Source organism: Phyllostomus hastatus, unplaced genomic scaffold (genome assembly GCF_019186645.2).
Source record: "Phyllostomus hastatus isolate PE091 unplaced genomic scaffold, TTU_PhHast_1.1 phas_scaffold_129, whole genome shotgun sequence".
NCBI lineage: Eukaryota > Metazoa > Chordata > Mammalia > Chiroptera > Phyllostomidae > Phyllostomus > Phyllostomus hastatus.
The window spans coordinates 28403477-28428281 of record NW_025334009.1 but is presented as its reverse complement, the minus strand read 5'-3'; the positions used below and the strand labels follow the sequence as shown (position 1 = coordinate 28428281).

General features: G+C 34.3%; 1 protein-coding gene and 1 pseudogene across 5 annotated transcripts in view; both read right to left on the bottom strand.

Annotated features, from left to right (window-relative positions):
* Window positions 1-24805, bottom strand: part of ATP2C1 (ATPase secretory pathway Ca2+ transporting 1) — a 129249-nt gene that overhangs the window by 40083 nt on the left and 64361 nt on the right. For all 5 annotated transcript variants that reach the window (XM_045856659.1, XM_045856661.1, XM_045856660.1 and 2 more), the window contains 7 exons: window positions 24441-24549; window positions 13314-13469; window positions 12118-12186; window positions 11065-11140; window positions 8338-8404; window positions 1353-1477; window positions 376-473 (listed from right to left, as the gene is read on the bottom strand). In XM_045856659.1, the coding sequence (XP_045712615.1) occupies window positions 376-473; window positions 1353-1477; window positions 8338-8404; window positions 11065-11140; window positions 12118-12186; window positions 13314-13469; window positions 24441-24549 (700 nt within the window). The remainder of the gene's footprint in view (window positions 1-375; window positions 474-1352; window positions 1478-8337; window positions 8405-11064; window positions 11141-12117; window positions 12187-13313; window positions 13470-24440; window positions 24550-24805) is intronic.
* LOC123830889 lies at window positions 12620-12716 on the bottom strand (annotated as a pseudogene).

Genomic DNA, 24805 nt, shown 5'->3' with positions numbered 1-24805 from the left:
GACTATGGGTTTAATCCTGGGTCAGAGCACATTCTCAGGTTGTGGGTAAAATCCCCAATATGGGAGGCACCTGATAGACTGATATTTTTCTCTCTCACATTGTTGTTTCATACTCTCCTTACCCCTTGCTTTCCTCTCTCTAAAAATAAATAAAAACTTAAAAAAAGAAAAAAGAAGTATCAAGCAGTGTTCAAAGTGTTAGGACTATACAACTGGAGTAAAACAAGACTTGGTAGAATCACTCTGGAAAGAGAAAGCTCTACTGCTAACTAATGTTATAGCCATTTTAAAGGTAAGTCTCTGGAATAGTTAATAATGTTAAACACCAAGTGTCTTAACAAAGAAATACTATTGTTAAATCAATCTATAGAGTACCTCAGCATGCAGACCATCTGAAGTAAATATGTGAGTGACGGTCATTTCATTTTTCGTCAGTGTTCCAGTTTTATCTGAGCAAATGACATTACAGCAGCCTAAAGAACAAATCATTACGTGTCACCAAAAGTCAATGAAAAATACAAGTTCATATTGAAAACAAATCAGACTGTACTGTAGAAGCCTGCCCTGCTTCTCTGAATTTTATACAAATCAAGCTCACTGAAAATTTTAAATTGCTGACTCTCATAATGTTTACTTTATCATAAAGTAGTTTATGCAATTAAAATTAAAAATTAGATATTTATAAATGCTGGCTTTTTCTTATTTACAATTGGTTTCTTACTTATTTACAATTTGATTTCTTCAAAGCTACTCGATATTAGCTTTATATAATACATTTCTAGAACGTTTTAAGGGTACCTAAGTATTAGTCCATACAATTTTTTAAATCAGTATTTTAAGATATTTTACCTTCTCAATAATAAAATACAAATGAGAAACTAAATCCAACAATTCTAGATTCCTACATTTTAAAAAAATTAAGTTTCACAGCATACATAAAGTTATCGCAATTTTTGTATCACATATAAAGTATTATAGCAATGTAACTATTGTATCTTTATTGTTCTTATCAGCAAATTCTACTTAGGTATGACATTTCAAGATCTATAATTATCAATTATTTTTCTTGAGGTGTCAAAAGAATTCTACTAAAGTTTCATTTGTTATATGGATTTTTTAAACATTTTAAGAATTAGAACACTCCACGATGCAGAAAGACTTCTTAGTGAGTTCCCTGTCCAGAATGGTATGCATTTTTAATTATCTTTTTTGGTTGTTAAGACCATACTCACATTGCCACAAGCCAAATATCACTAAGCAAAACTATTAAGACAAAAAATTATAAAATCCAAACATAATTCACTATTAGTGTAACACATCTTTGTATAAGTAGGCTCTTTCCACAGACTTACCCAAAGTTTCAACTATGGGCAGTTTTTTCACAATGGCCCTTTTCTTCACCATTCGCATAACACCAAGGGCCAGAGTCACTGTGACCACTATGGGAAGACCTTCAGGAATTGCTGCTACAGCCAAACTGTAACCAATTGAAGTTTAAGTTACATAGTAACCACAGCAATAATTTCAACTGTTACTTAAAATAGCAGCTAAAAATAACTAAAAAATTAATACTGTCAACACCAAAAATGGCGCGAAAGGAAGGGGAAGTTAACATGCACTGGACATCTACTAGCTGTCCGGGTAAGCAGTAAACAATATAGGTTCTGACATCAGATTGCTTAGTTATACGGCTAGCTGCAGTGATTTTTACCTGTGTGACCCTGAACTATTATTACTCCATCTCTGTAGTTTAAGTTTCCTCATCTGCAGAGACAGATGACAGTAATGGATGTTCAAACAAAACTTGTACATGAATGTTCACAGCATCACTATTCACAATAGCCAAAAACCTTGAAAACAGGCCAAACACCCATTGACTGAATGGGAAATTCTGGTATACACATACAATGGAATATTACTCATCTGCACGATGGAGTATTATTCAGTCATAAAAAGGAATGTAGTACTGATATATGCTCAAAATGGATGAACCCTGAAAACCCTTAGAATTGATTTCTTCAAAGCTACTTGATATTAGCTTCATATAATAAATTTATATAATACATTTTCTAGAATGTTTTAAGGGTATCTAAATATAAACCCATATATTTTTTAATAAGTATTTTAAGGTATTTTACCTCCTCAATAATAAAATGCAAATGAGAAATTAAATTCAACAAATTTGGATTCATAAAGTTAGAAAAGTTTCATAGCACACATAAGGGGTACTGGAAGAAAGGTGAAGGGATTAGCCAAAGAACAAACATGCATAAACCACAGACACAGACAATAGTGTGGTGATGGCCATGGAGGGTGGAAGGGGTGAAAGGGTTGGTGGTGCTGGCCTAAGGGAGGAATATGAGAATATCTGTAATAGTGCCAACAACAGTTAAAAAAAAATTATGTTAAATCAAAGAATGTAGACACACAGAAGGACACATGACTCCATTTATATGAAATATCAACAAATCAGCAAACCACAGAGACACAAAGGAGTTTAATGGTTGCCAAAAGCTGGGGAGACAGAAGAATGAGGATGGATTGCTCAATGAACACAAGGTGTTCTTTTGGTGTGATGAGAAGTTCTGACACTAGATAGTGGTGATGGTTATAAATTATGAATATAGTTAACTGCATTGTATTTACATTTTTAAATAGTACATTTTAGGGTATGTGTATTTTATCATAACAAAAAAATGATTATTTCATTGTTTCCCTTATGACATAAAAAAAGAATTAAATCTCTATTTTTATCCCATTTCAAATATTATCTCTTGACTCCACTATAGATAAGGGTATAAACATTTCTATTCTTCATTCTAACAATGTTCCCTCCTCTGTTTCTACTTCCCAATTTCTGTACATACTTTTTCTGCATGATCTAACTTCGTATTATTAGCATTCTGTTCCATAATATATTTAACTTTTTCAGCTTTGTTTATAGGTTGATTCTAAAATTGAAAGCCAATACATAACATTTATAATATCACTGCCTAAACAGTGTTCACTAAAGAGTCAAGAAATATGTGCTATCATTAATACTTCCTTCTCACTTTTGAACTACTCTAAGTTCAAACACAACCTTATGCTTTCATAACCTTCACTAAACTATATCAGGAAAACCAGGCATCATCATTTACAATCTAGATCCAATGGGCCTTATCATGCTTTTATATTTAAGCCATTTTATAATTAATTTGCAAAGTCAATTTGAATTTTAACTATATCCCTCAATTTGAAAGTATATATATCTGAAATGGGAAATCTCCTTTGGGTGCCACGAATTGCTCATTAGCTGTCATGAATGACCCTGGAAAGTATCCTTACAAGTACTGATTTCAAAATCAAAAACATTTCGAAAGTGATAGGCTTATCAACTCTGGTTCCGCTGTTTGCATTTATTTCTTCAAATGCAACACTTCTGAAAATGCCGATGGTTCATAACTTTGTTGAAGAGAGACAGTCATCTTCTTTGTAACATTAATTGCTAAACATTTTCATTTTTAGATTTACAAACACCAACTACAATGGTGAATCAAATGAAGTATTTAATTTCTATTTCCTTTTTATCACCTTTACATTCATACCAGCCTTGAGCATTCCTCCACTTACAAATGATATAATGTAAATGTTGGTAAATAAATATAAAAGATGAAAGGATACTGTCATACATCCTTATCCTTTTAGCAAAAAGGGGTGGTCTAGGTTCTTGTTGGAAAACACTACATGATGAATTCCTTGTTTAATGACTAACAGGAAGAGAATAGCTATCCTTTCTTTTTTTTTCCTTAAAAATAAACTGTTCATTCACTAGTTCAGGAGTTTGAGAAAATCTAGATTAGCTTCACCTAAGGACTAACAGTGTTGAGACTGCACTTATATGATTCAATTTCGCCCTCATCATTAGAGCCTAGTTGTTGTCTCCTTGCATTTATCTTCTGGTTTGTTTAATAATTGTGAAAATTCTCTCATCAATTATGCTTTGCAATTATGATAGAAAATAAAAAGTGCTGAATTCTTAACTTTGTTTAATGAATAAAAAAAAAAGTACAAAGATTGTATCTCCAGGCTTCTTTTATACTGCCTTAAAGATGATTAATACTTTGGGCAACATAATAAGCAAATCAAAAGATAACAGAATAGTTAATAATTTATTATTACATCAATTTATAAGCAATTCCATCCTTCTGCTTGCTTATTTACTCATTTTTAGCCCAGCTGGAATAACTGTTAAAACAATTGCTAGGATAAAGAAATAACAGAATGTTCTGAGACACAGGTAAAGTATGGCCACTAAAATCCTATAACACATCTCAAATTTATGAACCCATATTATAATTGCAAAATAGACTAACTTTAATTCAATTAAAATTTTTTTAAATGTTTGTGCTTTGGAAGACCTTGAGTAGAAATAGCAATTGTGATTTGCCAACTTCACAAATAATTAAAACTGCTCAAAAAAAATATTTCCAGAAGTTAAAAATGAATCAAATAGATAATATGCCAACAGTTAATATTTCAAACTCATGCCCTATTTTAAATTTATTTTGTATTTAAGCCAAGGCTTTTTTATACAGATTTAAGCCAAGATTTTCAAATGCAATTTTGGCCACTTTGGAAAAAAATACTCCTTCACCATATCACAATTACCTTTTAACTTCTTATTAACCCTATGTATTCCTTATAATCCATTCATTTTATTTAACCCATTGACTTTTGCTCTAATTCTTGAGCTATTAATTCCTACATTTATTTTCTTTAGAGGCCAAAGTGAGTTCCACTCTTACTAACATCATCATTTTCATTTCTTCCACCCTTGTTTTGCTAGAATTCATGCAAGGATAAGTATGGGGTCAATTTTCTAATTACCTATCTGTTTGTAAAGAACTGTACTGATACTTTAGCCAGGCCTCACTTTATGGGCTTACAATCATCTGTCCCCATACTACCATAACACTGCCCCAATGTCTTCTAATGTAATCCAACATTGCTGTGGATGAAGGATTAATAAAATCCTTGTCCTCTTCTGTAGTTGATTAAATCTCCAGCTCTGTTCCCCTAGTGACCCAATAAAGGTAGCATGTAATTATAATATTAAGGCAACACTGCTTATAATAAAGGGATCTCCTGATTGATGAACTGTCTATAGACTTGAAAAACTATAATTATTTTACAGGAAGCCATAGCTTTGGGATTCCTGAGTGCAGTGACACATGACTAATGAGACATGTTTCTTGCGGGCACCCTGGAAAGTGTATGTTTCCAGAGATGATGGCTCCTGTAGAATATGAAAAATTTTAGCCCTGGGTAGTTCCTGCATAGGTCATCTCAACTCCCTGTACCTAAGCTTTACTGCTGCACAAACTGTTGCAAGGGCTCTCTCAGCAGAGGGATGCCTGAGGTTGCCCTGCTGTATTCAGGGCACAGGTACCAGATGAGACCTATGGGAGTCTTGTGAGTTGAAATGTTTACCTGAACCTAAAAACACCTCATGATGGGAACTGCAGTTACTAATCAGAAGTCTGATTCTCATCTAATTAGCCTTCCTTTGTAGATGACTTGATTTTCTTTAGTTTCACAATGATGTATCTAGGTTGGAGTTTTCTTCATCCTTCTTGGCAACTGGAGAACCCATTCGAACTGTAAAGATTCATGTCTCGCTTCAGACTGAGAAAATATTCATTTCTCAATTTCTTATCTTATATATTTTGTATCATTTCTTATATAATTTCTTCTCACCCCTTTTTGAAACTCCTATTAGTTACATATGTTAGTTGCTGAATTATTCTCTTTGACACTTGTATCTAATTCTCTGTTTTGGACTTTTTACTCTATTTTTAGGAGACCTCTTCAATTGTATATTATAGCCCTTAAATTAAAATTTTAATTTCAGCAATCATAATCTTCATTTCTAAAAACCATTTTCTTTTGTTCTAAATCCTTTTCTATAGCACTCTATCATTAATGCAGTTTCTTCACAAACCTGTGAAAATACAAATGCTGTTTATTTTTTACTGTTTTCTTGAATTTTTTTCATTTTTCCTACTAAAATTGATTATTCAGTTTCTATATTGTGGTCTTTCTCTTTTCATGCTGCTAGTTTTGGGTTTTGTTGATCCTTAAACTGTCTACTTACATATAAAAATGCAGTAATGGAGGACTTCTGGCCAAGATGGAGGCATAGGGTACACATATTGTGCCTCCTTGCACAACTAAAAAAAGGACAATAAATTTAAAAACAAAAAACAACCAGAACTGCCAGAAAATCAAACTGTATGGAAGTCTGACAACCAGGGAGTTGAAGAAGAAACATTCATCCAGACTAGTAGGAGGGGCAGAGATGGGCAGCCAGGCGGGGAGGACTCATGGCAAGGCAGCAGCTGGAGGACCTGGGTGGGCAAGGTGGCGGCTTGCAGACTGGGCATCCCACATTCGGTGCGGATAAACCAGGAGGAACAACCAGGGAGCGAGACAGACCTCGTGAACCCAGGGTCCCAGCATGGGGAAATAAAGCCTCAAAACCTCTGACTGAAAACACCTGTGGGGGTTGAGGTGGCAGCGGGAGAAACTCCCAGCCTCACAGGAGAGTTTGTTGGAGAGACCCACGGGGTCCTAGGATATACACAAGCCCACCCGCCCGGGAATCAGCATCAGAAGGGTCCAATTTGATTGTGGGAAGCAGGGAAGTGTCTGAAGACCAGCCGACAGCCAAGGAAGTGGCACTGTTCTCTCCCGAACCCCTCCCCCACATACAGCATCACAAGGCAGTGGCATGGGTTGCCTCGCCCTGGTGAACACCCAAGGCTCCGCCCTTACTACATAATAAGTGTGCTGAGACTTAAAAAAAAAAAAAAGGGGGCCAAATGAAAGAACACATCAAAGCTCCAGAAAAAATACAACTAAGCGATGAGGAGATAGTCAACCTATCAGATACACAGTTCAAAACACTGGTTATCAGGATGCTCCAGGAACTTACTGGGTACTTCAACATCATAAAAAAGACCCAGGCAGCAATGAAGGTTACATGATGTGAAATAAAGAAAAATCTATAGGGAACCAACAGCGACGGGAAGGAAACCAGGACTCAAATCAACAGTTTGAAGCAGAAGGAAGAAAAAAACTTTCCACCAGAACAGAACGAAGAAACAATTTTAAAAAATGAGGAGAGGCTTAGGAACCTCCAGGACATCTTTAAATGTTCCAACATCCGAATCACAGGGGTGCCAGAAGGAGAAAAGGAAGAGCAACATATTGAAAACTTATTTGAAAAAATAATGAAGGAGAACTTCCCCAATCTGGCAAAGGAAATAGACTTCCAAAAAGTCCAGGAAGCTCAGAGAGTCCCAAAAAAGTTGGACCCTAGGAGGTACACACAAAGGCACATCATAATTACATTACCCAAGATTAAAGATAAGGAGAGAATCTTAAAAGCAGCTAGACAAAAGGAGACAGTTACCTACAAAGGAGTTCCCATTAGACTGTCAGCTGATTTCTCAAAAGAAACCTTACAGGCAAGAAGGGGCTGGAAAGAAGTATCCAAAGTCATGAAAGGCAAGGACCTACATCGAAGATTACTCCATCCAGCAAAGCTATCATTTAGAATAGAAAGGCAGATAAAGTGGTTCCCAGATAAGGTCAAGTTAAAGGAGTTCATCATCACCAAGCCTTATTATATGAAATGTTAAAGGGACTTATATAAGAAGATGATCAAAAATATGAACAATAAAATGACAACAAACTCACAGCTATTAACAACCGAAACCCCCCCAAAACAAAAACAAACTAAGCAAACAAGAACAGGAATAAAATCATAGAAATGGAGATCACATGGAAGATTATCAGTGGGGGAGTGGAAGCAAAAGGAGGGGAAGGTACAGAGAATAAGTAGCATAAATGGTACGTAGAAAACAGAAAGGGGGAGGGTAAGAATGGTATAGGAAATGTAGAAGACAAAGAACTTATATGTACAACCCATGGACATGAACTAAAGAGAGGGAATGAAGGTGGGACGGGGTGGTGTGCAATGGGGAGAGGAATAAAGGGGGAAAAATGGATGACTGTAATAGCATAATCAATAAAATATATGTAAAAAAATGCAGTAATGGGTTGATAATACCAGACATCTAGTATGGGTTTTCTCCACTGTCATATACGTTGTTTTTAATTTTCCTAGAGTTTGTTTCAATATATGAATTCTGAACTATTTTAGTAGAGATATTATACCCTATGTATTCACATAAAACCTTCACAATGGAATATAAGCTATGCCTATCAGAGAAATAAACACAACAAGAGACTTCCATTTATTTAAAAAATCAAACAAACATTAGAACTTACCTCACACTAATAGTAAACATTTCCAGGATATCTTTTCCTAGTAGCCAGCCAACCAACATGATGATACCTGGAACAGAATCGAACAGCTATTTTTATTTTTTACATAAAATGACTTAGGCATAGAAGTGAGAGAATAACATGCTAAGGGGCAGCAATATTCCTTAATATTGAAGGGAAAGTGTATCAGGAAATGATTACAAGAGTTTGTGAAAATCCATTACACAGGAGAGATTCAAGTTAATGCTGGGATGCGCTCATGTGCACACATACATACACACACACTTTACCTTTTGCTGCCATTGCTGCCACCCATCCCTTCAAACAGTATCTGAGAGCTCCCAGTATGAGAAAACAACACCAGTACTTTCATACAATAGGGAGAAAAAAGGTCACATAAGACATATAGGTCCTACTTTTATTTCAGCTTTGCAAAAATAAACCCTGGAACTTTACTTCTCATAACTCAATATCCAGACATTACACATTAGGTTTGTACTACAAACAATGAAGTACTTAGGACTTGGCTCAAAGAGGGATCGATTTTACCTAAGATCTAGATAACTGCATTAATATTTAAAAATTACTACTTTTATGGCATTTAAAAATAAAAAAAGCCAACATAAATGAAACTGATTCTATATTCTCTGCTTTAACCTTTGTCTTTGAAAGCAAGGGTGCACGGGGTACAGTACTGGTTTTATGAGGAAAAAACAATATAATCAGAGTTTTAATAAAGCAACTTTAAGATTGTATTCTAGATCAATATAAACATTTAAACAAGTTTCTTCATCTTTCTGTAACTACAAAACAATGATATAGATCATGACCTTCTAAGATCCTATCCCAAATACTTTCCTAACAAAAGAAATTATATCCAATGAATTAATACCATGGGTCAGCAAACTACAATGTATGGGACTCCTGCATGTTTTTTAGATATAAGGTTTATTGACACAGCCACACCCATTTGTTTTGTATTGTCCATGGTTGCTTTCGTGCTGATGGCAGAGTTGAGTATTTCCAACATGGACTCTATGGACCTAAGGCTAAAATATTTACTATCTGCCCCTTTTCCAAGAGAAGTCTACTAATCCCTGATTTTGATCTTGACCCTTACCCTAATTCCATGTACTATCTTAAAGAGAAAAATATCTAATGCATTGTATTAAAACCAAGTAATCATAAAGTTAAAAAGATTTTTATCCCTAAGTTTGAAGTGGATTCATGATACCACATTAATATAAACTGGAAGATTTAATTAGCTAAATGCTTTTCAATTTATGGAATTCACTATAAATCTGTTTTTAAATTTTTTTTTAATTCACTATAAATCTTAAATAATCAGTAGCAATAATCAAATGAAGGAAGCTCTGAGAACATAAGCAGTTAAGCAAAAGGAACGAAATATCTTCCTACTCTATGTTTATGATAAAGACAGACAGAATAAAATTAATATTCATATTTAAGAAATTCGCTGAATTTGTACAGTGGAAATGCTGCTTTAAAAATTCATTATTAATTTAAAACATTAGCCCTGGCTGGCATAGCTCAGTGGATTGAGCGCGGGCTGTGAACCAAAGTGTCGCAGGTTTAATTCCCAGCCAGGGTACATGCCTGGGTTGCAAGCTATAACCCCCCAGCAGCCACACATTGATGTTTCTCTCTCTCTCTCTATCTCCCTCCCTTCCCTCTCTAAAAATAAATAAATTTAAAAAAAAACAAACAAAAAAAACATTAAGCTAGCAAAAATAATTAAAATAATTATCATGAAAGAATTAAAGGACAAATTCCAAAACTGATACAACTGCTTAATAGATTGGCAGGTCACAAAAGTGGACCAACACATATTTAACAAAGTGTTCAGTTACTCTAATAATGAATTCTGAAATAAAATAATGAGAAGTCTTTTATTCACCTGCTAAGTTAATGATAACACTGGAAATACCAGGGGAACACTTTGTAAAGTATATGATTGTCTAACCACTATGCTATACACTTGAAACTAATATAAAATATTATTAATGTAAACTGTAATTTTAAAATGTTAAAAAAGAATGAACATCTAAAATTTAAAAAATTAATAACAAAGGTGGCAAGGGTGCTAGGAAAGAGACACTTTTCCCCTGCTGATGAAGAGTAATATTTGGCAATATAAAACAAAAGCCTTTAAAAACATGCCAAAAATTTAAAAATTCCATGGATACTATTTGGCCCAATAACTTTACTTTTAAGAATTTATCCTAACAAAATGAGAGGTGTTTACAATAAATACCTGCACTAAAGAATCACTGACATTATTAAAACTCAAAAAACCTGAAGAAATGTCTATGAGAAGTCTGATGTATGTTTTAGATGAGCGTCTATTTAATGACAACACGTTTGTGACAGGATATGTGAAATAAAAAAGAAAAGCAGTCCATAAAACAATATAATCACATTTTGTTGAAGACAAAAAATACCATGTATATAGAGAGGCCCTTTAATTATAGGAATTAAACAGAGTTCTGACTTATCTTTGTAGGAAAGGACAATAGCTGAGGGTTAGTTTTCTAACTTTAAAAAAAGCAGTAATAAAGCTAAAATTGAGTTCATTAATTAAATGAATAAATTTATGTATGTATGCATGTATGTGTGCATCTAAATTCCCTCCTCCTTTACTCAAAACCAACCAACCAAAAACACAATCTAAGTAAATATATGAGATATACATACTCACTCTTCTCTTACCTATTATACCAAAGGAGTAAAAGGAAAGTTGTTTTCCTAAGAGGTCCATGCTCTTCTGCAGAGGGGTTTTTGGTGCCTTGACAAATTAGAAAAGAGTGTCACCACAATGAACTAAATTCAGTAAGATATACTAGGTGCCAGGGACTATGCTAAGTGCTTGACAGACCCATGCCGGTGCTTAACGTATCCATGGCACACACAGCTCTCCGTTAGGGTACATATTAGCCCCTTCACTGAGGAAACTGAGGCTTACACTTTAAAAAATCTGTTTATGTGAAAAGGTTCATGCTTTCTATGCCATGCTTTGAGGAAAAATCTGTTCTTCCAATCAATTTCTCCAAGACTTAATTACCATCAGCTGCCCCTCGCTTTTCTCATCTTTCTCCTTTCAGTATCTACAAACAGGCATGTAACCCAAGTCTTTTTATCCTGTTGGCTCTCTGGTCTGCTAACTTCCCTAGTGGTCTCTTCACTGGCAAGCTTCTTAGAATGGTTTATACACTGCATGATGTACACTGAGTTTGGCAGGTCATCTGAGAATCCAGAAGAGTTAGGGGAAATATGATATTTATAGAATGCAACTTCTTTTTTTTATATATAAGGAAATATCTTAAATGAGAAAATAATCCTCAAAAATCCTTAAACAAGAATATCTTCTAGATTATTTTACTTTGTAATTTTTTTCCCATTACTTGGAATTATACAAAGTTGGGAATTTTGACAGAAAACATGTTCTGAGAAACAAGTATACTATTTAATAATCTTTAAAAGTAACATAATAAAGCTAATATTTCTAAAAGAATTAGCCCTATAAATAAGCTATAAATGTTTGTATCTCATAAAAAATGAGTAAGTATCAAAATGTTTTAGAATATTAGCAATGCCAATTCAAGCCCTTCCAATTACAGGCTTTCCAATGTTTTTAAGCATAGACAACTGAATGATATTCTGAAAAATTTTACTGTCAATAGTACATAATCTACCAATATTCTCTTTTACTCTACCACGAGAATGTCAGATTTGAAATTAATGCATCATTAACAAAGTACTCACTTCTTCTGCTTGCATCATCTTAAAAACCTCTCCAAATTCAGAATTTTCTCCTGTTCCAATGACAATACCCTAAAAGGAAAAACAGGAAAATACATTTATAATCAGATGGAATCAACCTTCTCAATGAAAAAAACAAAACTCTGTCCTGGCTGGTGTGGCTCCAAGGATTGAGTGCTGGCCTGCAAACTGAAAGGTCACCAATTTGATTCCTCATCAGGGCATATGCCTGGGTTGCAGGTCAGGTCCCCAGCTGGGGGTGAGCAAGAGGCAACCAAACAACTGATGTTTCTCTCATACACAGGTATCCCTCTCCCTCTTTCTGCCTCCCCTCTCTCTAAAAATAAATAATATTTTTTTAAAAAGAATAAAAGAAAACGCTATCAAAAAAAGGAAAAAAAACAAAACTCTTCATTCCATTTCTCCAGAGCCTTGCCTACAACTAAGTTATCTGACATACTTTTATCTAAGTTTTACTTACTAAAGTTACACTTTTTTCCCCTTTCAAAATATGGAACGCTTCACAAATGTGCATGTTATCCTTCCAGAGGGTCCATACTAATCTTCTCTGTATCATTCCAATTTTTATTATACAAGCATGTGCCGCCAAAGCAAGCACAAATTTACACTTCGTTGTTATTAAAAATCATTAGTATTTACATCTTGTGATACAAACCTTAAAAACAAACATTTCATTGAATTTACTTTTGACTCAATTTGGAAGCCCATCTTTTGTTTACATGAATATTTCTGAAATTTGAATCTTATACTCATTAGAGACATTTAATGTAGAATATCTTTGTCCCCAAAATACTACTGACTGCTGCCTTTTATATATGTGAAATATTAGAATGCAGAAACAAAATATTTGTGATCACACATGAATGATATATATAGTCAGAATATGATAGCCAGAACCATATTATTAAGTTCAAACTTAGTAATGAACATGTTCATAAGTCACTGTTTCTATCAAAAAAAAAAAAATGAAAGAAACAGGTATTGAGAATTATGCCTTTAAAGGATCCATTATCCGGTAAATGGCAGAACTGTGGACAAATATCCCTTAGAGAAATAGCTTCTCATCAGCTTTACAAATAGCTGCCAAGGATTAAGTCTACATAAAATTAGTAAAAAAGGACTGAGAAAATGGTTGAAAACAAAGGAACTGCTATTTTTGGAACAAGAAAAAAAAATACCTTTGCTTTGCCACATCTGACCAGTGTTCCCATGAAGGCAATGTTACTTCTTGATGCAAGATCTCCATTAGTTGCAGCCAGTTGAGGGGCTGTCACCTTGGAACAAGGTGTTGTTTCTCCTGTCAAGCTGGACTCATCAATGGAAAGATCCACAGCCTTGGGGAACATAAAGCATTCTGTGACATTCAAATATGAAGACTCTCTGTGCTACATTTAACATCTACCAAGTTTGTAACCATCACTTCTTCCTTAAATATCCCTTTTCTATTAATTAACGTAATCTTTTATCATATCCATTACTCTGAAACAGAAGACCAGAGTAAGTACAACCATATTTAAAAAAGAAGTTAAATCAACAAAATCTGACATGCAAAGTAGAATGCTGTACCATGAGACAAGACTACCCTAAATATGAAAATACAACTAGAGAAGAGGAGACCCTAATTGAGACTTAATTTTGTATACAGAAAACTCAACTCTCCCAATAAAATACTATTTCCTAATTTTGCCATCCCCTAAAGTTCTAAAAATGTGTTTTGCACACTAAAACCAACCATAAGGGAAAGAGAAATACAAATAAAAGGTATACAAGGTACTGAGAAAGAAATCATTACATCATTTGGGGCTCAATTTTCATAGAGTTCTTCCTGTTATATATCCCTATATTGATCCCAAAGGTACATTAGTAAGAATCCAAAATGTATATAAACGTCATAAACTTTAAATACATAAATGTATATGTAATTCCATGAAGACTATGAATATTGTATTATCTTCCAACTCTGCAACAGAGTTTAAATTCTGACAGTTTCACCCCTAATACAATTAAGTATTCACCTACCCAAGCAAGCAAAAAAAAAAAAATCACCATTTTATGTGGAAAACAATGCAGATGTGACCTGGCCCTGTTTCTCAAAATACGGCCAAGAAAATAAGAGATACAAGTATGTTAATAGACATATGTAATGTGATACATGATTGATAGACAGGTTATTTACAAGCCCTCTAGCTAACTTTGATACACATTCCAGTTTGAGAATCAATCAAATAATGTTTCCCAAACATCTTTGATCCACTTTATTTCAGAATCTCTTATTCAAGGGTCCTTGCGACACTCTTTGGAAAACTAAGACCTAGCTCATGAGTTTACTCATTTTATAGGTTCACTCACTCACCCAATGAACATTAACTGACTACCCTAACTATGGACCAAGCCCTGGGCTAGATCATGGAAAGGAAACAAGGAAATGAACCTGGAGCAATTCAATGACTGTGCAGTCTCACTCTCAATCAGGCCTCTTGACTGACAGTTCATACTACATACAAAGTACTCTCAACTTTAAATCCTGTTTTTCTTTTTCTTTTTTGGTGGGGTAGGGGAAAGAGAATCTCATCTTTTTAAATGGCTCATTTTTCATTAGCATAAGTACCTTAAAACTCTCATAGAAAATAATTATTTAAATTGGTTCACGGAGTCTTTCTCTCCATCTATATAATAACTATGTTTTAATTTGATCGATGCTAATGATTTCACTTAACAAATATTTACTAATGCTTATAATGAGCCAGACCCCTGTACTCTTATTTCACACAGTAGGAAACAGCAGTAAAGAAAACAAAGTTCATGCCCTCACCTATTCTTCTAATGAAAAAAATGACTTGAAAAATAAACAAACAAGAGTATATACTACAATGCCTGGCAGTGGGGGAAAACAACAAGATAAGGATGAAGAGTGACATTCTAGATAGAAGAGACAATATCTCTCAAAAGTACATATCCCTTTTGCAGAGTCCTGATCTACTTTAGGGCCCCAAGGCTGGGCCATAATTAAGGAAAAAAGGATTCTAGACAAAGGGAGCAAAGAAGATGGGGGCAGGAACGTGCTTGGTGTGTTCTTGTGCTAGGCAGATATATAACTTTGCAAATATAATTAATAATTTACATTAGATCGTAAAATTTTTAAATGTTCAGAATGAAAATAAATTATATAACTCCAAAAAGAGCAAATTGTACTAACATTTCCTTAAAGTTTAGTACCATGCGAATGTGATGGATTTTAGTATCAAAACAGGCTTATAAAAAGTATACCTTAAAACACAAATCAATAGTCCTTTACTCTTTAAAAGGCTTCCCATTTTATATAATTAGGTATGCAAAGATGAGCCAGGTACACTTGGGTTCATCACTTCAACACAGCTACAAATTAAACAGAAAAACAGCTGCCGTGTTCAAAGGCAATGGAATTTTTCTTTACTAAAGAAACATTTATTTGACTTCTCTTTCCAAATTAGTCTTAGGACTGTGTAACTTGACACACTGACACATTTATTACCAAAATAAGGGGGGAACATTAGGTCTTTCTTAAAAGATGATTCTAGTACTAAAAACAATCATCTGATGGCTCATCACTTACTACCTGGTAGGTATTATGCTACATTCCTATGCTAAGTTTTCCACTAACAATTACTTAGCTACTGACAACTCCAATAAGGCAAGTACTATCATTATTATCCCTATTTTACAGACACTTTAAAAGGTTAAGCAACTCAACATCATAGTAAGCTATGGAGATGAAACTCAAATGTTGACAAATTAAGTCCAGTTCATCTCAATTACTTAGCAGATCAATTTGGAAATTATTTCTCCTCCCCAGTTTTGTAATTACTTGTAAGAGAAGTAGTTAAGCGAAGATACATTTTTGCCAATTACAAAAGCCAACAAAGCTTATTTAATTAGCAATCTCCTCTTTAATGCTTTTTATAAAAATCAGAACTGCATGTTAATATTCTGAGCTCGTAATTAGAAAAGAGACCGGCTAATATTTAAAAGCAAACAAAACTTGTATACATCTACAGAATTCCTTCTCTGAGAAAGGTAAAATTTATCCTTTCTCACTGAAGACTTTCTACTTTAAATGTAATCTTAAATATGAATAAATACTAACATTAGGTGGTTGTCTAAAGGGACAAAGAGTATAAAAATAATCTGACTTATTAAAAAGAGGAAATGCATGCCTTCATTGTCTCTGTCAGTTACCCAGCTCACCAGTGTCAGCCTTGCAGCATAAGAACCATTTAAGAGAGTAAGAATTTTTGTTCAGATCAGATTTTTCTGCAGAAAAAAAGGTATATTTTTAGCAAAAAAGCATTCAGTCTTATGTGGTGTACAAATTGATAGGGAGGAAAAAGAGGCTTTGGATCCTTATCTTTTTTCCATACAATTACAAATTCATAAAACTCAAATTATCAAGAATATATTATCAAAACAATCTGTCTAAATCATACAATCAATGTAGCAAACTACATAGATATCAACAGCCTACTGAACAAGAATATTATTCTAAGTTACAAGTTATTCTCTTATGATGATTGCAAGAGTTTTCATAGGAAGCAGCTTTGAGGAAGTAAGGTAAAGGAAGACATTTCAAAGAATAGTATTTAATAAATTAGGCAGCCTATTACAGTTTAACAAGTTCACAATTTAATCTGAGATGATATTACAGTCATTTATTCACCACATTCATGAGAGAAAGGTAGGATAAAATGAAATAAAAAACTAGCCAGCTTCATACCTTCCAGCCAAAAGTTTAAACACTAAACCTTCAGAAGAGCTGTTAATGAATAGGAAAACTGATAATGTTTCACTTTCTCTTCATTTTTCCTCAAGCATCTTTGTGTGAATAAGATATTGAGTTGGCCAAAAAGTTTGTTTGGTTTTTTCCATAAGAAGGCCCTGGTATTGCTTAGTTGTCTTCACTAGAAACAATTTTGTTGGATTGTATTGTGACAGCTGTCATATCAGCATGCATTTAAAAAATAATAAAAACTTGTGAACTTTTGTGTAGCCATTTTAATATTGAAGATAGAAGAAAATACAGAACATCTACAGTATATTATGCTTTATTATTTCAAGAAAGGTAAATACATAACTGAAATGCAAAAAAAGATTTGTGCAGTGTATGGAGAAGGTACTATAACTGATCAAACGTGTCAAAAGTGATTTGCAAAGTTTCATGCTGGAGATTTCTCGCTGGACAATGCATTCTCCACAGTCCAGTAGATCAGCTGAAGTTGACAGAAATCAAATTGAGAACAATCAAGGTTACATCACATGGGAGACAGCTGACATACTCAAAATATCCAAATCAATAAAGCTACTGGTGAAAATGAAAAATGTATCTTTTATTTTAAGGAAAAAACTAAATGAACTTTTTGGCCAACCCAAGACAATGCAGTTTAAAAGTCAGAATATAAATAAGAATCTAGATGTATATGTAATCTACAATCTGAATATTTAATACCCACAGAATAAAAACGGTTGAAAAAATTCAGAGAATTATTCCTATAAAAATTAGGCAGAAAGTGAATGTCCAAGTCACAAATATTTCCTAAAAAACAAAAGTGGCTAATTTTAACTGTAGTTAACATGGAACAATTCACTGCTACAAATAAGTTCTCAAACTAAAGAACATCTTGGTATACTGTATGCTGCAAGTCAATCACCTCTCTACTCTAGAATTAAAAATAAATCCCAAAAAACTTCCCTCAGAAAACAACCTTCCAAAATATTTATCTCCAGCTGACTAATTATGATAAAATTTCTTACTTCTGCCCTCAAAAATAAGATTCCTCATATTTATTTAAATGAACAAATAGGCAATTAAGAATTATTCATGAGCTCTAGCTTATTAACAATCAAAGCCAACCAAATGCTACAAATTACTGAAAAGGCTACATGAAAGGAATTTCATCCCATGATAAATGCTTGCATGAATTACTAACTTTCTGACTTAAGTAAACAGATTCAAGTTAATCAGGTCACCAGTAATTCAAAGGCCAGAACTCAGTTATCAATGATTTCTAAGATATTTCACTAAGACTATTAAAAGAAACCAAATTTCAAAATAGGATTTATTTTTGTAACAGTTCTTTTCTACCAACATGAAATGAGACTCTCAAAACAAAGAGGCTAATTAAGTTTTACTTCTAACCCTCCCATACTGTCTTTTTAAATTCAAGTGAGTTAATGAGAAAAGTTTTTTCTTCAGCATTTTAAACATGAATAAATAGCATTCTGCAGCTCACAGTGCTTTTAACCACTGAAATATAAAAATCAGACGACAAAACACTAAGTACAGCTCAAGATCATACTATGTAAGAGAACAAATATACCCAGTGCTCTAAGACTGGAATGGTTGTCTGGACTGTGTAATGGTAATACTGTTACAGTAATATACATCAAGTGCAAGCGATTATACCAAACAGTTTTAGTGAACAAGAATGTTCCTAAATTCCAAAAATATACCATGCATCTTCAATATTCTACTCAATTTCTCTCAGCAGCTAATTTAAAATCTCTGCTAAGTTGTTCTTTTTTACAAGTCTGTACATAAGTTTAATAATTCAGAAACTTTTAAAAGCAAAGTTTCAGTGATAAATCACAATAAGAAGGGGAGCAACATACTCTAAATCAATTTATCAAATTTACCTACCAAAAGAATATGTTGACGTCAATATAAAACTTACAACTCAGGAAAAACGTCAAAGAAAATAATGGAGTAGGGCACTGAAATAATTGGTCCTTCCACTAAAACAATCATAAACTGGCAAGAATTGACAGAATCAACTCTCAAATCAAAAAACTTAAAGCTACTGCCCTGGCTGGGTGACTTGGTTGTAATGTTGTCCTGTAAACTAGGAGCAAAGTTTTTGTATGCTATTGAAGTAATGTTAGTATCAATTCAAAATGCACTGTTCTAAATTTAGGATGTTACCTGCAATCCCCATTGTAACCACTAAGAAAATAAGTAAACAATAGATAAAGGAAATGAGTAGTTAATCAAAGTATACTTTAAAAAAAACTCAAAAAGGAGGAAAAGTGAAAGAAGTGAGCATAAAAACATAACACATAAGAAACAACAGCAAAATGGCAGGTAAAAGTCCTTCACTATCAGTAATGACTTTAAATGTAAATGAATTCATAATTGTGTGACTCAGTCATACAATGGAATACTGCTTGGCAATAAAAAACAAAAGATACTGATACATGCTACAACATGAATGAACCTTAAAAACATATTAATTGAAAGAAGCCAGACACAAAGATTGCTAAAAAGCAGGGGTTTTCGTTCAGGAGTGATGAGAAAATTCTACAGTTAGACTGTGGTGACAGCTGCACAACTCTGTATATACTGAAAACCACTCAATGGTACATTTTCAATGTCTAGACTGCTTGGAATACTATTATTTCAATAAAGTTTTTAAAAAATTATTTTTATATGTAGTGGATGGACTAGCACTTAGCTAAAAATGCAAAATCTCAGCCCCACCACAGACTTACCAAAATAAAACCAGATGATGTCTATGCACATTATAAGTTAGCATGTACTGCCCTAGAGTAATTCTGTCACATTAAGAAAACTGGGAACTAAAAATATTCAGTGACTTGTTAAACTTACATGGTCAATTCACTTCATAAACAGACACATTTTATATTTTGAATCACATTTATTTGCAAGCTGGTGTCTCCCAGTAGAAAGAGTACAAACTGTGTAGTTTTCTTTTTCACTTGCTACTCCTAACATGTTATACACAGTACTCAAATATTTGTTAATGGCTAAAATGGCTTCATAACACAGACTGAATTCTGAAGACAAAGAATATATTTTGCCTACTTAGCTTCATTACCAAAATAAGTACATTTTAAATATCACAACATGCTTATATTCTAGCAATGTCTGACAACTCTTTTTTGAAAAACATAACCAAATCAGAATCTAACTTTGCCAGAATATTAAGTTTTTCACTGAGTGAATGGAAAATGTATTTTGTAACTAAGCGGTTACATAACACTCTGACATTGCTCCACTGATGGAGATAACCCACTGAGAGGAAGCTTCTTGCTAGTGGTTCTTTAATAGTAGTTTGCAAGAATGTGAGCCTTACAGAAAAGGACATGATGGCCAAGTGCAGTTGTATTCCTTCAGTTCGTAGGTAGCCAAAGTAAAGTTGTTCTCATTCAACTCATTATCTTTGGTTTTCACTTGTCCTGAGAACTAAGAAACAGGAAAGAACAACCCTAAAGACACTGGAAGGTACTGAGAGTCATACTACTGTCCTATAACAAAGTAGAGAGATGCATGAGATAAGAGAACTCACTATTCTAAGTTTAGACCTCTGAGTTGCCTCAGTAGATTGAACTCCTAGCAGTGTTATCTTTCTGCCCAGACTTTTATGGTCTGATAATCTAGTGTCATAACAATGATTAGTGCAGGGTGGGACAAAAGTAGGTTTACAGTTGGCTGTATGGAAAATAATAATCAATAAATAATAACACAAGAATAAACTCTGTGTTTCACATACGCACAATATAAGCCTACATTTGCCCCACCCTGTGTGTGGCTCTCAGCCACATAAGTGATAGTTCTCTGAAAGAAGTTTGACACATTCAGAAAATCATATAAAATTATTTTTTTTAAAAAGGCAGTTGTACCCAGTGTCTAGATATTAAAGACAGTTTCAAAGAATGATATGGGCTAACACAAAGCACATGAGCCACAGAAAGAAATGTCAATGGAATTAATCATTCAGAATTTCAAGTGAAAGAAAATCTTGCTATATTTCAAACCATGTTTTGAGCTTAGAAAGTTACAACTCAGAAAGTTACAAACAAAAGAAACCTTCTTTTCCTCTGACTCTTACATTGTTTTCTCTTATAAGGAATTCTTTGTTCCCATATTAATATAGACTTTACCCAGAACAATATAGAAAATATCTTGCTTCCAAAAAGGCAAAATGTAGTGTTACACAGGTATGTATAGTCCATAATATTGCCTCATCTAAAGCCCTTGTCTGACCAATCCACTGGCTACCACCAATTAATGGGCCAGGGGTGCCTTTTCTCAAATACTGTTAAAAATTAAACTTAAAACCCCTAGGAAAAAGGTGAGAAACATGCTCATAGCTCAATTTCTCTAAGTTTTATTCTCCCAACTCTAAGGCTTCTAAGCTGTTAAGATCACTTCCACCAATAGATACGGGCACATTCTCTGGTTTTAAAAAACTGACTCAGGCAAAAAAAAAAAAGAATTTCTCAAGTTACCAAATTAGTATTTTTTTTAAATGTCTACAAATGACAGCCTCAGCCTATTATGAAATAAACTGTGTCCCCCTAATGTTCACATTGAAGTCCTAATCTCCAATGGGAAGGTAACTGGAGACGAGGCCTTGGGAAATAATTAGGGTTAGATGAGGTCATGAGGGTGAGGCCCTCATAATGCAATGAGTGGTCTTACAAGAGAGAGATCTCTCTCTCTGATGCTTGAAGACACAGCAAGAAGGCTGCAAGCCAATAACAGAGTCCTCACCAGAAACTGAATTCTGTCCCTGACTGTGGACTTCCCAGCCTCAGAACTATAGAAAATAAATGACTGTTGTTTAAGCCACCCAGTGTATGCTATTTTATTACCGCAGCCTGCACTGACTTAAGTCACAACCTATGAAAAGATAATGCACTCAAGTCACTGAATATGGTGACAAAATGCTACTGAAGGCCCAGGCAAGATTTACAGTCAATATCGGAACCACTGAAATTAGTGACAGGAACCCTAGAGTTGCAACATGACAATGCTGAAGTGGTAACCCTGGAGTTGGATCAAGTGCACAAGAAGAGAATTACATACTTTGTGAGGAATTAATACTATCCCAAGACTAATTGAGGAATTTTCTTGTTTCCTTTAAATCCTACTAGTTTGTTTCATGCAGGAACATCAAATGACCAGCTGGCCTTACAAAATAGTCCAAAGATCACACCTCAGTCAAATTCAGCAAACAACACTCCAATAAGCCAATTTAATTCCAAAAAAATCTGTGTATAGTAGAGAAATCAATTTTATAAGCCTTATTATGTCTTAAGTCAGTACATCTAAATTTAGAAGAAGCAGGAGATTTTCTCTAATCTTTTAGGAAAGTCATCTCAGTCTACTGGGAAAGTAGTTGCAACAGCCTGCTTGTGGTACCAGGTAGAAAGTAAAATAAATAGGGCAGAAAAGGGATAGAGGGAATCAAAGATGTTCAACTATATACAGAGAAGTGGAAAAATCCAAATAGCACTGCCAAGCAAAACATACGCTGATGAAGTGTCTGAAAAATTAACACAGAGGGAAAAACAATCCAAACTAATAAATTATTTCACAAAACATATGCTTCAATATTTTTAGCATCAAGCTTTAAAAGGTAAAAATTCCCTGTTACTGAATTTATAGTAAGTCTTCGATATATAATTGCTGAGTGAATAAAATATGTATTAATCTGAAAAGTTTTCTCCCATTTGCACATGAACTTGGAGATGATTAATTCACAGATCAATTTACCCTTATTTAAATGAAAACCCTAAAACACTTTCCATCCCAAATGGTGCTTTTAAGTTTCTATGTCATTATACTGTTCAAATTGTTCAAATAATGAGAAACACCCACTGAGGAAGTCTGTTTCTGAACTGGAAGACAAGCACTCCAGAGTAAATGATGACATAAGCTCCATGAATTTAAATTAAGGAAGGGAAGATGATTTATACTAAGTGACAATCCCTATCAAATCTAAGGAAGAACAATCCAAGGTCTTGTCATAAACTAAATATTAAGGTGGAGGAAGGGAGGGAAAAAATGAATGAAAAGATACAACAGAAAGACCTATCAAGGAGAGAAAAAAGGTAAAAAGGTAAAATAAATAACATTCCCAGTCTGACATCTAAGGATAAATTTTAAGTATTTGTAAAAATGACCATTATTTCAAGGTTAAATGAAGTTTGTTATTATACTTCAAAAGGTTCTTCAGGCTTCCCATACTCTCTGTATAAAACACTCATATTTTGGGATATGGTAAGTTTTCATAGACTGATAGCTCTATAGGTGTTAAGACACAGCCAATTAATTCCTATAATAGATGGTACTGGCATGCTAATGGGCTGTGAGGGCCTCGTAAACTAGCTGCCCAACTCCATTTTCCATCCCTTTAATCTATTCTACACACTGTGGCCACATTAAGGGTAATATCATTTGCCAGCTGCCTATGATCTTCAAAGCTAACTCCTAACCAATAAAATCTGAAATGGAGTTTTGTATCCAAGGCCCTCCTGAATCTGATTCCACCATATATTCTCTATCCTAAACATAGTCTAGTCTAGCCCCATATTATATACTGACATACACTACAGTGATCTGAATAACGTTCCTTCCTTGTCTTCTCCATCTCCGTCCAGTCCCACCCTTCAGTTATTGCCATTAAAGCCATGTTTCTGAGGCATTCTGATTTTGCTCAAATCAGAAGTAACCACTCCCTTTTGTAAATTTTTATATTGCATTCTTAGTACTTCTCTTACTCAACAAGTTCTATCTAATTTTATGGTGAGAGGTTTGTGTACACAAATAGTATACTAATTGATTAAAAAATTCTATATATGTCACTTTTTAAATCAGAAAACCCAATGTACAAATCAGCTATGTGTTAATCCTTAAAACTGTTAATTGTCTAATCTTTAATTTCCATCCAAGTATATTCACTTCTCACCAATCATAAAATCTATGGTCTAAGTATCTGTGTCTCACCCTTCCAATTCGTAGGCTGAAATCCTAACCCTTAAGATGAAGGTATTAGGAAGTGAGATCTGCCCTGGCTGGTGTGGCTCAGTGGACTGAGTGCCTGCCTGTTAACCAAAAGATCACCAGTTCGATTCCCAATCAGGGCATATGCCTGGGTTGTGGGCCAGGTCCCCAGTTGGGGGTGCATGAAAGGCAACCACACACTGATGTTTCCCTCTTTCTGTTTCTCCCTCCCTTCTCCTCTCTCCAAAAATAAATAAATAAAGTCTTTAAAAAAAAAAAAAAAAGGAAGTGAGACCTTCTTATAAAAAGAGACCCACAGAGTTCCTTAAGCTGCTTCCACCAGGTGAGGACCCAGTGAGAAGAGAAGGCATCAGCTATGAATGAGGAAGAATGAGCAAAAGAATTCGACCATGCTGGCACCTTAATCTGGAACTTTCCAGCTTCCAGAACTATGAGATATTGATGATAAGCAATCCAGTGTGTGGAATTTTGGAGCAGCACAAACAAACTAAGACAACAAACTTACCTCAAACAAGCGCAAGTCAGCAGGAACTCTGTCCCCAACAGAAAGGCAAACTGTATCACCTGGAACCAAGTCTCGTGCAAGTGTATGTTCCAATTTCCCTTCACGCACACTGTAACATGAAACAGAAACAACCGTGGCTCAAAAAAGAAAGCCATGCCACTATTTTATAAAATGATCTCCAGTGGGTATGCCTAAGGAAAAATAATCGCTTGGTCTTTTTGTGTAGCACTGTCTCCAGAACAGTGCTTAGCACATGGTTGTACACACACAGACAAATATATCTGTTGAACAAATCTACGCGTCTTGGCAATATCAAAATCAGAACTTTAAAGTATTAGTAGTACAACTTGCTACACCAAACAGGG